The 16,214-nt window shown below is 39.3% G+C and overlaps 1 protein-coding gene across 3 annotated transcripts in view; it reads right to left on the bottom strand.

Moving 5' to 3' along the window:
• LOC111139049 (formin 1) overlaps window positions 1-16,214 on the bottom strand; it is a 372,768-nt gene that overhangs the window by 221,047 nt on the left and 135,507 nt on the right. For all 3 annotated transcript variants that reach the window (XM_022491166.1, XM_022491174.1, XM_022491184.1), the window contains one exon: window positions 6,343-6,404. In XM_022491166.1, coding sequence (XP_022346874.1) covers window positions 6,343-6,404 — 62 coding nt within the window. The remainder of the gene's footprint in view (window positions 1-6,342; window positions 6,405-16,214) is intronic.

Below are 16,214 nucleotides of genomic sequence, written 5' to 3'. Positions count from 1 at the left end.
GGAAGGAAGTAATAAAGATTAGCATGGAAATAAATGATATAGTAACTAAACAAATAATAGAACAGAGCAATGAAACCAGAGGCTGGTTCTTTGAAAAAAAAAATCAATAAACTTGATAAACTTATAGCCAGACTTATCAAGAAAAAAAAAAGAGAGAGAGAGAGAGAGAAAGGACTCAAATAAATAAAATCACAAATGAGAGAGAAGAAATAACAACCAACACCACAGAAATGCAATTATAAGAGAATATTACAAAAAACTATACCCCCAACAAATTGGACAACTTAGAAGAAATGGATAAATTCCTGGAAACATAAAATCTCCTAAAACTGAAACAGGAAGAAACAGAAAATTTGAATAGGCTGATAACTAGCAAAGAAATTGAATCAGTAATCAAAAAATTCCCAACAAACAAAAGCCCAGACCAGATGTGGCTTTGCAGGCAAAATCTACCAAACATTTAAAGAAGAGTTAATACGTATTCTTCTCAAACTATTCCAAAAAATAGAAAAGGAAGGAAAACATCCAAATTTATCTTATGATACCAGAAGTACCCTGATACCAAACCAGATAAAGACACCACTGAAAAAGAGAACTACTGGCCAATATCCCTGATGAATACAGACGGCATATCTATGGGCTTCTAGGGAGCCTAGAGCCTAAGAGGCATCTCAACCTCAGTAAACCAGCAACTCTACTAAACCTGTAACATTGTATTCTATACCCATATTGAAACAATGAATTAAAATATTTCTCAACATTTTAAATTTTGTCTTCTTTTTTGACATCTCAGTAATGGATTATGCTAATATCAGCACTTAGGGGAATACCATGAGGGTTTAACGAAATCGTCATATTTCCTAATTGTGAAGGTTTTGTTTATCCCTCGGCAAATTACTCCCTTTCCCTCACAGTATTCTCAAAGAACTAATAGATTTAAATGTATTGTGTTGATAACAAAGAACATAACAAACGGAAACAGCTCAGAATTTATGTATCTTTATAAGTTTAGCTGTATCAGCTCAAGTGTAGTTTGTAATCAATTTTGTGTCAACAGCATGTGTGAACTATTAGAAATGGACCTGTGGGGTGAGCTGGAGAGAGAAAAGGAAGTCTGTAAGTTTCGTTTAACAGAGGCCAACATACCATTTGGTTCTCTTGGGGACAACAGGACAATGTAAGTCAATTTCTAGTTTGGCATCTGTCCCTGGATCATTTCACAGTGGGAGTTACCATATTAGAAATGTGACTGCATTGCACAATGAGCAGGGGCCTGCCAAAGGCCATCGCTTGCTCAGTCAAGTTTCCCCTCAGTTATGGGCTATGCACGTGATGAATGGGGTAAATGAGAAAGATTCCTGTAAAGGAAATGTCACTCTTGGCTAGTTCTTTCTTCTGTTCTACAATGCAAAGAACATCAGTTAAAAAGAGATAAACCAATCTGTCATTTCCATGCACCTACTTCCAAATTGCTTAAAGTGCTGCTCAAAAACAACATTCTTAAGTTATCCAGAGCTCCTCAAAAGCCAGATGGAGGGCATGCATTTCCCTCCACTATCACTGCACCCCTCCCTGGACCTGACTTTCAAAATTGAAGCAGAGAGCCAAAGAAGTCCTAGCCATCCCCCTGCTCATGCTTCCCTCCTGTCATAGGGAAGAGCTGGCCCTCCTGTAGAAGTTTCATTTATCATGTTAGGAGCTGCAGCCTGCCCTGAGTCAGGGATCTGAACAAGCACTAGGAAGCTAGCATGCAGAATATTACTGAAACATGAACACGCTGCTCCACAGAGAAAGCAGAGTGTGGAAGAGGGCCTGTGTTAGAGGGGAACTTCCAAAAGAAACTAAAAGAACAAAAGGGCATGTGTAAATAATGGGGATTTAGAATCTGAGTTAGATAATTGTGAGTCTGAAAAGACAACGTGACAGATAAACTGAACTTCTTTTTTTTCCAAGTATGGTGGGGCCAATAGTAGAATTTAAAGGCACTATTAGAGATTATATGGCCTGGTCCCTCATTTTAGATATTAGGAAACTGAGCTGAAAGCACTCACATTGTTCATCACCCCAAACCTAACCACCATCCAGACCTTCTGACTCTGGATCCAATGTTCTGTTTGGTATTGCTGCACCGATTAATGTAAAGGCTCAGACAGGTCTAGGTGGGTTCACATTCAGGTTCTCCTACTGACTAGTCCAAAATTTCTGACCAGTGACAGTCTCTGGGAAACTCATGTTTTATCATCTGTAAAATGGTGACAGATCTATTACTTAGTTTATGTTTCTACATTTGTGCTTTATAATACTGATGTTAAATACCTAGAACAGAGGTTGGCACATAGTAGGGATTTGATTAAATTTAGGTACTATTATTTTTCAATTACGGGTTGTTATATTAGAAATGTTTGTGTACCATCTGTGTGGCCAAGCACTTGGCTAGGTACTTTCAAAGAGAGGGGGGGAAAAAAATCATCACCCTCTCCAAGGTGCCTACAAGCAGCAGATTCATAAACAGGATGTTGACAATATGAAACCATTTGAAGAATTTAACTTGAACTCAAGGAAGTGGATTATTCATTGAGATAAGATTATATGAATCAACATAGAACAGTCTTCAAAAAAAAAAAAATCTTAATCCTAGGAATCTCAGAGAATCTCTTTCTTTGTGCCATGGGAGAATTAGTTTTATCATATGCCTTTAAAAGGAAGGTCTGAAATACATTTCTACACAATAGTCATGAACTTAGGCAACGGTAACCCAGGCAAAAATTTCTCAGATAAGTGAGAACCTGTAAAACAGAGTCAGTAACCCAGAACTATCCAAAAATGAAAAATGAACCAGATGATGCTGAGTGTCATGAAGTGATCATAAACCCTCGAAGTAGTTTGCTAAATGAAGGGCAACCTTGGACAAAATTGAAGAATTTGCTGTGGTTACATTATAAATGACATGAAATAATGAAGTCATAAAAAATGTTTGATCTGGGGGCACCTGGGTGGCTCAGTGGGTTAAGCCTCTGCCTTCAGCTCAGGTCACGATCTCAGGGTTCTGGGATGGAGTCCCGCATTGGGCTCTCTGCTTGGCAGGGAGCCTGCTTCCTCCTCTCTCTCTCTCTCTGCCTGCCTCTGCCTACTTGTGATCTCTCTCTGTCAAATAAATAAAATCTTAAAAAAAAAAAAGTTTGATCTGCCACTACTCTCTTACTAGAGGTCTGAGCCAGCAAGATGCTCTGTTAATGTAGGTGTCTAAACATGGATGCTGGGAATGGATTTCATTCAAAGCGTCAATAAATCTTTGCTGTTGAATGTGAGAGGAAATGCAGGTGAACTGCTACACATTTTGAAGGCGCATTCTACGACTAAGCCCTGAGTCCTTTCTACAGTGCAGCGCTCCATATGTACAGATTACAGAGCATAAATGAGATTACAAACTCCAGACTCCCCCCCCACCCCGCTCCAATTACTAGCCTTGGGACTCTGGGCTAGAAAGGTGAACTTCAAATCATTTTAGGTGATGAGGTTTCCATTTTGCTGATGGGAAAACTGAATAATTAAGTGACTTCTCTACAGATCTGTACCCAAAACAGCAGAGAGCTGGGGCGCCTGGGTGGTACAGTCAGCTGAGCAACCAATTCGTGGCTTGGCTCAAGTCCTGATCTCAGTGTTACAGGATTGAGCTCCATGTTGGGCTCTATGCTGAGCACGGAGTCTGCTTGAGATTCTCTCTCCCTCTTCCTCTGCCTCTCCTGCTCAGGCTCACTCTCACTCTCTCTCAAATAAATAAATAAACCTTAAACCATAGACAGCTGATTTTAGGTTCTCTGTTTATTAAGTCATGCCCTTTCTTTAAATTCTGTGAAAACACACTAAAAAAACTAACAGTGATACATATCAATTCTTGTATTTAGTAGTGACAGAATGAATCAATTTTCCTGTGTAGGTTAAGCAGGAAATCCTTTTTATTCTAGGAAAGCATGCTGAAGAAGTCCTGAAACACATCTGACTTCTCCATGACATGTAAGTGGGGAAAGGAAACTTAACGGACAATGAGGGCTGCCAAAGGAAATCACATATAAGGAAATGAACACCAAAGTAACGGCTCTACCACCATTGCCTTCTACTAGTACTGTGACAATAGATGTGGCTCTTTCTTTGTGGACTAAAATAAGTGGAGATGTTCAGTGAGCACACCCAAGCACAGCCGGGCTGGGTCACCGCCTGTTTTACGAACTGTATCTGTTCTGATTGGTTGGTGTTGCTGCCAATCTAGTTATTTTCAACTCCCAGAGAATGGGGTTAATTAAAGCAGAAAGGCGCCAGACAGAGGAAGTGGCCCAGAGTGGGGACAGCGGTTAACTAAAGAACACATATCCCAGTTGAAGTAGACACCTGCTTACTCAACCCCAGCTGGTTAAAGTCAGGCAGGAAAATAATTCCACTGTTGCCAGATTTTCTAATTTCTTTTTTTAGAAACAGCTAGAAACTCCTCTATATTTTTAAAATGTATATTCCTGATTCAACCTTTAAGATGCTGTGTTCGCCCAAAAACACTTCTCTAGGTCAGATCAGGGATTAGAGTTGCCTATTTCTTATTGAAGGCTGTCAGTCTGTGATTTCTGGAAATAGTTCCAAAGTACAGGTAAGTTTATTGATGGGGTATACCGCCCCCATCCTGATGGCAACAGTGTGTCATGGCCCCAGGGTTTCAGCAATTTTATGTGACTCATAAATAGGGTACAAAAAGAATTTAAGTTTACTAAAGGCATCCGAAGAACAGATAATTATTTCCACAGACAAAGAAAACTGAAGATGCAATTAGGAACACTTTTTTGCCTTTATTATCACCAATCAAATCTTGATATAACTTTTATTTTAACTGGAGATCATGAGCACAATATACTTCCCCCCTCCCATTTACTCTTCTCTTTTCCTTCTCCAACTTTCCTTAGTTTGAGATGTAAGATCATAGGATCTTTTGTGGAGATGACACAAGATACTATATGTAATATACTTAGAACAATGCCCAGCACAAAGTAAGAATTCAAAAACACTAAGAGCCTTCTGTTACTGTGCACATTATTTAGCAATCAAAGACCTCACAGGACTGGCCTACCACCTGGGGAAGCCAATGTTGACATACAACCGAGCTCTTACACAAAGCTGCTGCTCATGGAATCATTTCTGTGCCTACCCTCTTTAGCAATCTGTTTCTTAAATTAATCCCCATTTCACTTCCTCTGAGACAGCTGAGAATCTTTCATACACCAGAACAAAGAAGAAGAGAGGGCTCTGTAGAGCCTCTTGCAACAAAAGAGCTAAGGGCCTCAACCTCTGTTTTCCCCCTAGGGGACAGGGGTAGTTTTCCATTTTTTTGTTTGTTTGTTTCTCTGTGAAATGGACTCATCCCCCCTTCCAAGCTGCTTAAAACAAGCTCAATTTATACACCACCTGACCTATTTAACAATCTTTTTGGTTATTTGCAGTGGCTTAACCTATATAACCCAATAGAGTGTCTCAGTTATTTTAAAAAACACCTTATCACTTATTGGAAAGAAGAATATTTGATCCACAGATTCATTAAATTAGCAAGTAATGAGTTAGCACTGAATAAACACCAAGTTCTACTTAAATTTCACTCTTGTCCTCTAAGGTATGGGTCAAACCAGCCATCAGTAAACTAGAATCAGTGCCCAATTCAACATTTAGTTATTTGAAATGAAAATTCTACAGCTTCCTATCATAGGCACTGTAAGCAAAGACCAAACATTAAGGGAACGACAGTTAGATAGTGGGAGGAAATAAATAATCCCTTAGTCTTTCTGGGATCAAGTCAGCAATTTCCAAGCAGTCCTTGGGGATAGAGAATGGATGGTTCAGCACAACTCTGGCTCCCACTAGGGCCACTTCCCTAAGTGCCTTGATCTGCCTGACATCATATTGCAGGGATGTCCTGAGATGGATGGATACAAATACATGAATGGGAGTAAGCCAAACAAAAGAGTTTGCAGTGTGCATAGGAAAAATGGGTTTTTAAGGACTTCTTACAAAGAGTCAAAGTCTAAATATTCTTATTTCCTGCTTTTCAAACAAAACCGCTATTTTTCTCCAAGCATAACATTTTCCCAGGCAAATGCACTTGCATTTCTTAAAAATAGGAATTGAATTATATGGAAAATGGAGTTCCAGTCTTCCCTCCCCAGGATAAATGCAGCGCCTGCTGAGAGGTACCAGCTGCAAAAGCTGTCTAAGTAAATATGGCAACAAAAGGGGAATATTTACTTTGGCACATGAGAAAACGAAGTAGCAGTCTCACACAACCGGTTCAGTAGAATCAAAGAGAGATACCTGTAGGTTTTCAATTTCTTCTTTGTGTTCCCTCTTCAAGTGTAAAATAGCAGCTTGGTATTCTGTAAGATCACAAAAGAAGCCAATTACAAAGAAGCACAAAATTATGCACAAAATTCAAGTGAGCATCTCCAAGATGCCAGAGTCCCTCCTACAAGTAAACTAAGTCAATAAACGCCACAGTTTGACATTAGACTGACAAGAGATGTTGGAAATTGGGCCAAGAGAGGACAAGTAGCTCAGGATAGAAGGGAAATTTCCTTCCATTTGGCAAACCCTAAATTATGAGAGGCGCCAAATTAAGCAGAGAGGATAGGGTTAAAAAAAAAAAAAAAAGCATGATGAGTGTTCCAGATAAAGACTGGGTCAGGTGTTTGTCTTTAAGGAGGAGTTGGAAGCACAAGCAGCACTGAGAAAAATACAGACGTGTTAAGAGCAGACACACAGGAAATCAAACTTTGTATGTGAGATCAGAGAACTCTCTTTTTAACTGCTTAAAAAAAAAGAAAAATCTCCATTTGAATACTAGGTTAAGCAATCACCCAGGGCTGATTTTAATCTTTAGATCACTTCAGAAAGTTAAGACCATTTGTCATTTGGATGAGAAAATCTAGGGTGAGGAGGTTGAAAGGAGGACAAAAATAAATTTCTGATCCAATTTTAGCCTGAGTCTAATAATGTTTATTCCAACAAAAAGTCCCAAGTGTACACAAGAACTCCAGCCAACAACTAAAACTACCAGCCTGCTGGCTAAACATGAAGCAGCTCAGACAGCTTCACTTCCAGCAGGACGACTAAGTATGTGGGGTCACAGAACTATACAGACTGGTGGACCACAAAGCAAAATGCTATGGAAAAACATTTTTGTGGGATAAGTTGTTTTCTTAACAATGTGTTTGGGGTTGTGAGTATGAGCACTAAAGAAACAGATGTCATTTTAAAAATACATGAAAGGACAGACTATTTCTTCAAGTGGATATCAGAAATCAGGCATGAAAACTCAGATGTCGATTCAAAACTGGATGAAGGAAATCTTTGGTAAAGCCACAATAGGACAGGAGTGCTGTTGTTATTATAAAGGGTCACACTGCTGCTCTTATGGGGAATGTGTTACAGTGAGCTGGTCATCTGACAGCAAGTTCTGTGAATTTTACATCCAAACCATATCTTGACTCGAACCACTTCTCACCACCCCCACACTCAGGAAACACCACTATGGTCCAAGCCACCGCAGTGTGCTCCTCGACCTCTGCAATAACCTAGAAAGGTCACCTGCTTTGACGCTTAACACCACCACCATACCCATTCTTCTAACAGCAGTCTGAATTATCCAGTAAAGGCATGAACCAGAGTATGTCTCAGCCTGAGCTTTCCAATGCACTTATAGTGAAATCCCAACACTTGCTGCAGCCCATAATGTCCTTCACAACCTGGCTCCTACATGCCTCTCCCTGTCTTTGCCTTCTTCATTACAGACCAGGCACTCTGGCTTTCCTGCTATTCCTTGAACTTGAAAAGTCTTTTTCTACCTCAAAATCTTTACTAGTATTGGAGACAATGATATGGATTGTATTTACTGAGCATTTACTACATATCAGGCATTATTTAAGTACTTCATATGTACTGACTCATTTTTCCTCCCCCAATAACCCTATCATGTAGATACATTACCCCCTTAATGATGAAGACGTTGATGCATAAAGAAGTTAAGCAGCTTTCTTATTTAAGAAAGACGAATAAATTGCAGAGCTAGAAAACATACGTAATTCAAGAGTGAAGGCATAAACAAATTGTGGTATATCTATAGAATGGAATACTACTCAGCAATACTAAGGAATTCTTATAGATATATATGTGAACATAAATCAATCTCAAAGACACGCAGAGTGAAAAAGTCTCAGAAGTCTAATTATTGTTTAATTCCATTTATATGACATTCAGAAAAAGACAAAACCATAGGGATAAAAACAGATCAGAGTAGCAGTGGCCAGAGGGTTGGGGGGGGTGCTAGTATTTGACTACAAAGAGGCAGCACACAGGAATTTTGGGGTGATGTAAACTTTCTCTATCCTGATAACTGTGGTAGTTCATGAATTCACACACAAGTTAAAATTCATGGACCCGTGCACCAAAAAGAAAAGGTTAATTTTACAGTAAGTTAATTTTTAAAAAAATCTACATAAAATATTTTACTTTTAAATGTTTCCACAGGAAATTCAGCCTAACTCAAGAACACCTGTTACTACTATTTCTATTCATTATTTTCCTAAGAGTACTAGTGGATGCAATAGGATAAGAAAAAAGAAAACATGGGTGTATACACACAGTTATATATAAGAATAAAGGAAAAAAATTAAGCTATTATTCACTAAGAACATGTATTTAGAAAAATCCAAAAGACTGACTGCAAATAACATACTCAAATTAACATATGTGTTAGTAAAGTTGCTAGATATAAAATCAGTATATAAAAATCATGATACTAGCAACAGTTTCAAAAAGAAAACAACATTCATAGTACCCCCAAAACATAAAGTACTTAGAAAAACCTTGTAAAATTTTAAGACCTCATGAGAAAAACAGAAACTTTATGTTGAAATGTATTACCAAGAAATAGACAGAGAGTAAGCCATGTTTTTGATAAGACTCAATATTGTAAAGACGTTAATTTTCCCAAGTTGATCTATTGATTCAGTGCAATCCTGTTAAACATTTTTAAGGGTTTGGGGGTTTCTTTTGAATAAGGAGTTCATTCCAAAATATATATTGAAGCACAGATGTGCAAAAAGTCAATAAGAGCCAAGAAACATGAAAACATAAAGATAACTTGCCTTACCGTTTAATAAGAATTAATTTTCATTATCACAACATAATTAAAATAGCAGAGTGCTGAAAGAGGGATAACAGATAATAGAATAAAAGTGTCCAGAAAGACATGGTGAATTCATGGTCACTTTAGAGGACAGAAGTATCATGGAAGATCTTTGTTTATACCAAGAATGGTTTTTCTAATAATTACTGATTGGGAAATGTGGATATGTATATGGAAAAATGAAAACTGGATCCCAACTTTATACCAGACAATAACCTATTTTAAGTTGATTAAAACCTAAATTGAAAAAGCAAAACTACAAATGCTTAATATGACAATACAGCATAATATACTTTTTTGTATTTTCAGCATAACAGAATTCATTGTTTTTGCACCACACCCAGTGCTCCATGCAATACGTGCCCTCCTTAATACCCACCACCTGCCACCCCCAACTTCCCAACCCCCGCCCCTTCAAAACCCTCAGGTTGTTTTTCAGAGTCCATAGTCTCTCATGGTTCACCTCCCTTTCCAATTTCCCTCAACTCCCTTCTCCTCCCCATCTCCCTATGTCCTCCATGTTATTTGTTATGCTCCACAAATAAGTGAAACCATATGATAACTGACTCTCTCTGCTTGACTTATTTCACTCAGCATAATCTCTTCCAGTCCCATCCATGTTGCTACAAAAGTTGGGTATTCATCCTTTCTGATGGAGGCATAATACTCCATAGTGTATATGGACCACATCTTCCTTATCCATTCGTCCGTTGAAGGGCATCTTGGTTCTTTCCACAGTTTGGCGACCGTGGCCATTGCTGCTATAAACATTGGGGTACAGATGGCCCTTCTTTTCACTACATCCGTATCTTTGGGGTAAATACTCAGTAGTGCAATTGCAGGGTCATAGGGAAGCTCTATTTTTAATTTCTTAAGGAATCTCCACACTGTTTTCCAAAGAGGCTGCACCAACTTGCATTCCCACCAACAGTGGAAGAGGGTTCCCCTTTCTCCACATCCTCTCCAACACATGTTGTTTCCTGTCTTGCTAATTTTGGCCATTCTAACTGGTGTAAGGTGATATCTCAATGTAGTTTTAATTTGAATCTCCCTGATGGCTAGTGATGATGAACATTTTTTCATGTGTCTGATAGCCATTTGTATGTCTTCATTGGAGAAGTGTCTGCTCATATCTTCTGCCCATTTTTTGATATGATTATCTGTTTTGTGTGTGTTGAGTTTGAGAAGTTCTTTATAGATCCTTGATATCAACCTTTTGTCTGTACGGTCATTTGCAAATATCTTCTCCCATTCCGTGGGTTGCCTCTTTGTTTTGTTGACTGTTTCCTTTGCTGTGCAGAAGCTTTTGATCTTGATGAAGTCCCAAAAGTTCATTTTCGCTTTTGTTTCCTTTGCCTTTGGAGACATATCTTGAAAGAAGTTGCTGTGGCTGATATCGAAGAGGTTACTGCCTATGTTCTCCTCCAGGATTCTGATGGATTGCTGTCTCACATTGAGGTCTTTTATCCATTTTGAGTTTATCTTTGTGTATGGTGTAAGAGAATGGTCGAGTTTCATTCTTCTACATATAGCTGTCCAGTTTTCCCAGCACCATCTATTGAAGAGACTGTCTTTTTTCCACTGTATATTTTTTCCTGCTTTGTCGAAGATTATTTGACCATAGAGTTGAGGGTCCATATCTGGGCTCTCTACTCTGTTCCACTGGTCTATGTGTCTGTTTTTATGCCAGTACCATGCTGTCTTGGTGATCACAGCTTTTTAGTAAAGCTTGAAATCAGGTAACGTGATGCTGCCAGTTTTATTTTTGTTTTTCAATGTTTCCTTAGCAATTCGGGGTCTCTTCTGATTCCACAGAAATTTTAGGATTACTTGCTCCAGCTCTTTGAAAAATACCGGTGGAATTTTGATCGGAATGGCATTGAAAGTATAGATACAGCATAATATTTTTATAATTTCAGCTTAAGAAAAAAACTTAAGTGTCAAAAAGCATTACACATAAAGGAAAGAAAAGTGATAAATTTGACTACATTAAAATAAAGAGCTTCTTTTCATCACAATATGCCATAAAAAGAGGGAAAAGACAGGCCACAGATTGGGAAAATACACTTAAATAATCAAAGATCGTGTATGTGTGCATGTGTGCATACACAGTGTATTTTCTACAAAACTGCAGAAAATGAAAAATGGGTAAAAAAAGGACAATAGGTACTCTAAAAAGGCAACATGCAAGTAATTATATTCAAAGGTGCTCATTCTCATCAGTAATCAGGAGTACTGAAAGTCTGACAAAACTGAGTGCTGGTGAAGCTGCGGAGAAGGGGTGTGCTCACATAACTGTGGCAGGAGTACAAACTGGTACAATCACTTTGAAAAGTGTTCGGCATTTTTCTAATAAAATTGAAGCTACTCATACCTCCCTATGCAACAATCCTTATCCTGGCTCTGCACAAGTGGAAAAAAATGACAAAAGGAAAGCAAATAATAGTAACAAAAGTCAGGATAATGGTGGGATCCAGGAGAAGACAAACTGAGTTGGGTTATGACTGAGCAAGGTGGCATCATATGAGTGTTGAATGAAAAATTATTCTTTAACTTCTATGTGTCTCATGTCATTTTCTTTTTGTATACCTAACATTAAAATGTAAGAAAAAAAGAATTATCAAAAATCAATTCCATGCCTTTACAAAGCAGGCAAATTAGAGCTAAACCAACCTTCTTACAAAACGGATGATCCTTGGAAATAACACCTACATTCTAAATAGAAATTACACATAGGAAAAAAAAAGAAATTACACATAGGCTGTATTTTGAGATGATTCATTTTGTGTAAATTGTACCTGTAAGGGTGTGACAGAGTTATGACTAATTTACAGATTGATGAAGGAGACCATGGGAAAGCTAACACCCAGCAAATCATGATTCATCTCTTCTTCAAATATTTTTGCCCATGGTCCCAGTGTAACAAAGACACATCCCCATTACTGAGAAGGATGACAAGATGGAATCTGCAGGCAATGTGTAGAAGGGAGAAGTTAATGCCTTCACTGGTGGAAGGTCACAAGAGAATGCTAAAAAATATTAAGGTTACAGAACAGTGGGTGTAAGCTAGGTTGGTGGTTTCCAAGTATGTCTTATTACTGGCAGTCCCCTCCTTCCATGTTTTCTAAGTTTGCAAATGCAAGAGGAGAGCCCTGTCTCATGGACAGGGGTCTCAATTCAAGACCAAGGATGCTTTTGTTTGTTAAAAAGAGAATTTCACCCTGATATTCAGGAGCTCTGGGAATAATGTGTGAAAAAGAGAAATCAAGTCCCACATTGGGCTCTTTGCCTGCGGGGAGGTTGCTTCTCTCTCTGCCTCTGCCTGCCACTCTGCCTGTCTGTGCTCGCTCTCTCCCTGACAAGAAAATTACATATTGGGGCACCTGGGTGTCTCAGCCAGTTAAGTCCCTGTCTTTTGCTCAGGTCATAACCCCAGGGTCCTGGGATCAAGTCCCTGCATTGAGTCCCTGCTCAGCGGGGAGTCTGCTTCTCCCTCTCTCTGCCTGCCACTTTGCCTGCTCTCTCTCTTTCTCTCTCTCTCCAATAAATAAGTAAAATCTTTAAAAAAAAAAAAAAGAAGGATGGAAGGAAAGAAAGAAAGAAAAGAAAAGAATAGAACAGAACATATTCTATGAAAAGACAGAAATAGAAAAACAATCCTGACTGGCAAGATTCAACATTTTGGGAGAAATATGTAAGAACTTCCCTCCCTAAAAATAAAACTCTTTCTAGTAAAGTACTTAATCTAATTGGTACATACCCCTTTTGTAGTACAAATCTTCCCTTTTTTCCAACAGCTCACAACAACAAAACAGCCTTTCTGCCAGGTATCATTAGAGCCTTGTGTCTTCCGATTGAAGCATTGAAGTTGATCTCACTAACAGGGGGAGGCATGTAGTACCAGAGCCACAGTTCATACTGACTCGGTTTCTCTTAATTATACATGGAGTGCTGTGTCTCAGGAACTGTTCGAAGCACGTTACAGAGATTAACATGTGCCCTCCTCACATCACACCTACAAGGTGCATGCGGTATCACCCCAAGGTCCACTTTACAGGTAAGGAAACCGAGGTATACAGGCTGAACAACTTTCCCCGGAACACAAGCTGTTTAAGTGCCAACAAATTCATTCAGGCCCAAAGAGCTTGTGCTTTTTACCCTGTAGAGTTCGTCGCTTGTTTGCTACTGCTGTTCTTATGCTTGGGTAAGTTTCGGGTATAACTGAAACTCCAAGTTCCTAGGCACTTAAAAGTTGCTGGCTTCACCCAATCACTAGAATCACTAGTAAACTCGGTAAATCTTTTCTATAACTCCTTAAAGGGACCCGGGGTATTATTAATTCCAGGGAGATTCCATGGGCCTGGGATTAACATGAAGAATATGAGTGAGAATGGCTGGTCCCATCAAGTTATATGACTATGATTCATCTATTTTCTCTATGCGGACTTCCAGAACAAAGTCACCAGTTTGTGGTTGTATCTGGTTTTCATTTATACTGTCTCACACACATATCCAAGCCCCTCCCCTACACACACACGCACACGCCCCACTGGCAGATATGGATTATGCACACAGTTGGGGAATTAGAGATTTCCAGATTTCCCTAACAGATGAAAACCATGGCTCTCTTCCTGCACATGGATTCTAATTTGTACTGCCTTTGCCTTTCATTGGTTTTACCCATTTCTTCACATTGCTTCACACAGGTTTAGCTCATACCTTCAATCTTAAAGGCAAGGGATCCTTCCTCCGAATTAAACTTGGAGAACACCCAGTCAGTATTATCAAAGCTTTGCAGGCACACCAGTGAGGTCGTTTTTTTGTTGTTGTTGTTGTTGTTGTTGTTGTTGCTGTTGTTGTTGTTATGGACAGCTGGACTTTATTTTAACAGTTGAATATTTATTTTAATGTATATTAGGAAAAAAAAATCAAACTAGCACATAAAACCCATGACCTCATGAGTATCACTGTTATAAGATAGGGTTGGTCAAAGTTTAGTCCCTGAAACTAAAGAACACCTGGAACTCCTTAGAAATGCTAATTCTCAGGGTCACTCCAGACTTAAGAAGAAACTTGGAGGATGCTTTAATAAGGCTCCCAAGTGATTATGACACATTCTAAAGTTTGAGAACCAGTGCTTTTGAAGATAAGGTCAATTTATTCATGCAAAAGCCCTATACAACCCAAAAAAATTTAAAAATTTTTAAATAGTAAGAATGTATAAATATATGCTCCAAATCATGGAGCTGGTACATAAGTGATGTCATTTGGGAAAACACACTCATTACTGACAGATGAATATACATTCAAACAAAGTTACAGATACAGAAAATGTCTCCAACTAATCTCTAACATTAATGAAATGGTGCTGGTCATAGAAGGCAAAAATTTACTTCAATGCCTAAGAATAAAATCAAATTTGGGCTCTCATATATTTTTTTTAAGATTTATTTTATTTCTTCCAGAGAGAAAAAGAGATAGCACACAAGTGGTAGGAGGGGCAGAGGGACAGGGAATCTCTCGCAGACTCCACACTGAGCACAGAGTCTGATGTGGGGCTTGATCTTGTGACCCTGAGATCAGAACCTGAGCTGAAATCAAGAGTTGGATGCTTAACCTACTGAGCCACCCAGGTGCCCCTGAGCTCTTATATTTAGCACGCTTATGAGGGCGAAGTGTACAGGCTGCTCTTGATACCCAGTAGGTCCTCTAGATCAGATTCCTCACCAAGGACCTATAAACAATGTAGTTTGGGGAAGGGAGGCTGCTTTGATATCCATTAAAAAATGAGGGGGGCGCCTGGGTGGCTCAGTGGGTTAAGCCTCTGCCTTCAGCTCGGGTCATGGTCCCAGGGTCCTGGGATCAAGCCCCGCATCGGGGTCTCTGCTCAGCTGGGAGCCTGCTTCCCCCCCACTTCCTCTGCCTGCCTCTCTGCCTACTTGTGATCTCTCTCTCTGTCAAATAAATGAATAAAATCTTTAAAAAAAAAAAAATGAGGAAGATTCAGTCAGTGAAGTCCAGAGAAAAAGTGGGGTATGATCAAAGTCAACAGCTGGCAGCGTGTCCATCACCAGAAATGTCAATACAACACCTCCTTATCGGTGGGCCTTCAACAATCACCATACAAGTGCAGGAGCCCAACTATGTCTTCTGATGTGTGACTGCGGCTAACACCGCTCCCTCTTCCCCTCTGTCCCACATCTGGACAATTTAAATACAAATCCTTTGACACTAAGTAGGACGTTGGAACCCCTGAACCACTGCCTGCAAGCAGGGACCCTCAGCCCAACATTATCCCATTAACACCATCAAACTCCAAGCCAGTCTCCTTCCCCTCCTCTTTCAAGGCATTTTCCAGGAAGCTTCAGAGACCTATCGTGCTCTCCCCAGAAGTCTCATTATTTTAGTAAATAAACCTTCTCATACCCTCTTTTGTGTGTGGTGTATTTATGTAGTCATTAATCTTAGCATCTGAATCTAATTTGGATAGAGACCCATCCTGTCTCTTCAAAAAAGATGCTTGTGTGTCTCAGTCGGTCATGATCTCATGGTCCTGGGTTTGAGCCCCATGTCAGGCTCCGTGCTCCGTGAGGAGTCTGCTTCTGCTTTTGCCCCTCCCCTCCACTTGTGTCCTCTCTCTCTCAAATAAGTCATTAAGTAAAATCTTTAAGCAAATCAAAAAGGATGAGGCCATATAGAAGCTATGTGAATATCAGTGAACATAGCTATCATTTTGTTCTACAGGTGTATAAAAAGGAAAGGACTGGTTTCCATTATCAGAAAAATACACGATTAGAAATCCCATGAGTTTAGGACTTTATCTTTCAGTGTCTGTCCTTGGTTAAAAATATTTAGGATTTTCTCAGGCAGAAATATAAAAATGCCAATATTAAAAGATGGGGAAAATATTCCACCTCTCCAAGCCCACCAGTTTCTCGCTAAACTTGGTAATAGCTCTTTCATTCATGTCTTTACTATCTTCACAAGGCAGGCTACGTTC

Source organism: Enhydra lutris, unplaced genomic scaffold (assembly GCF_002288905.1).
Source record: "Enhydra lutris kenyoni isolate GAN:26980312 unplaced genomic scaffold, ASM228890v2 scaffoldscaffold4, whole genome shotgun sequence".
In the NCBI taxonomy this organism is placed as follows: Eukaryota; Metazoa; Chordata; class Mammalia; order Carnivora; family Mustelidae; genus Enhydra; species Enhydra lutris.
The sequence above is the reverse complement of the archived record's forward strand: the minus strand, read 5'-3'. Positions and strand labels throughout refer to the sequence as shown.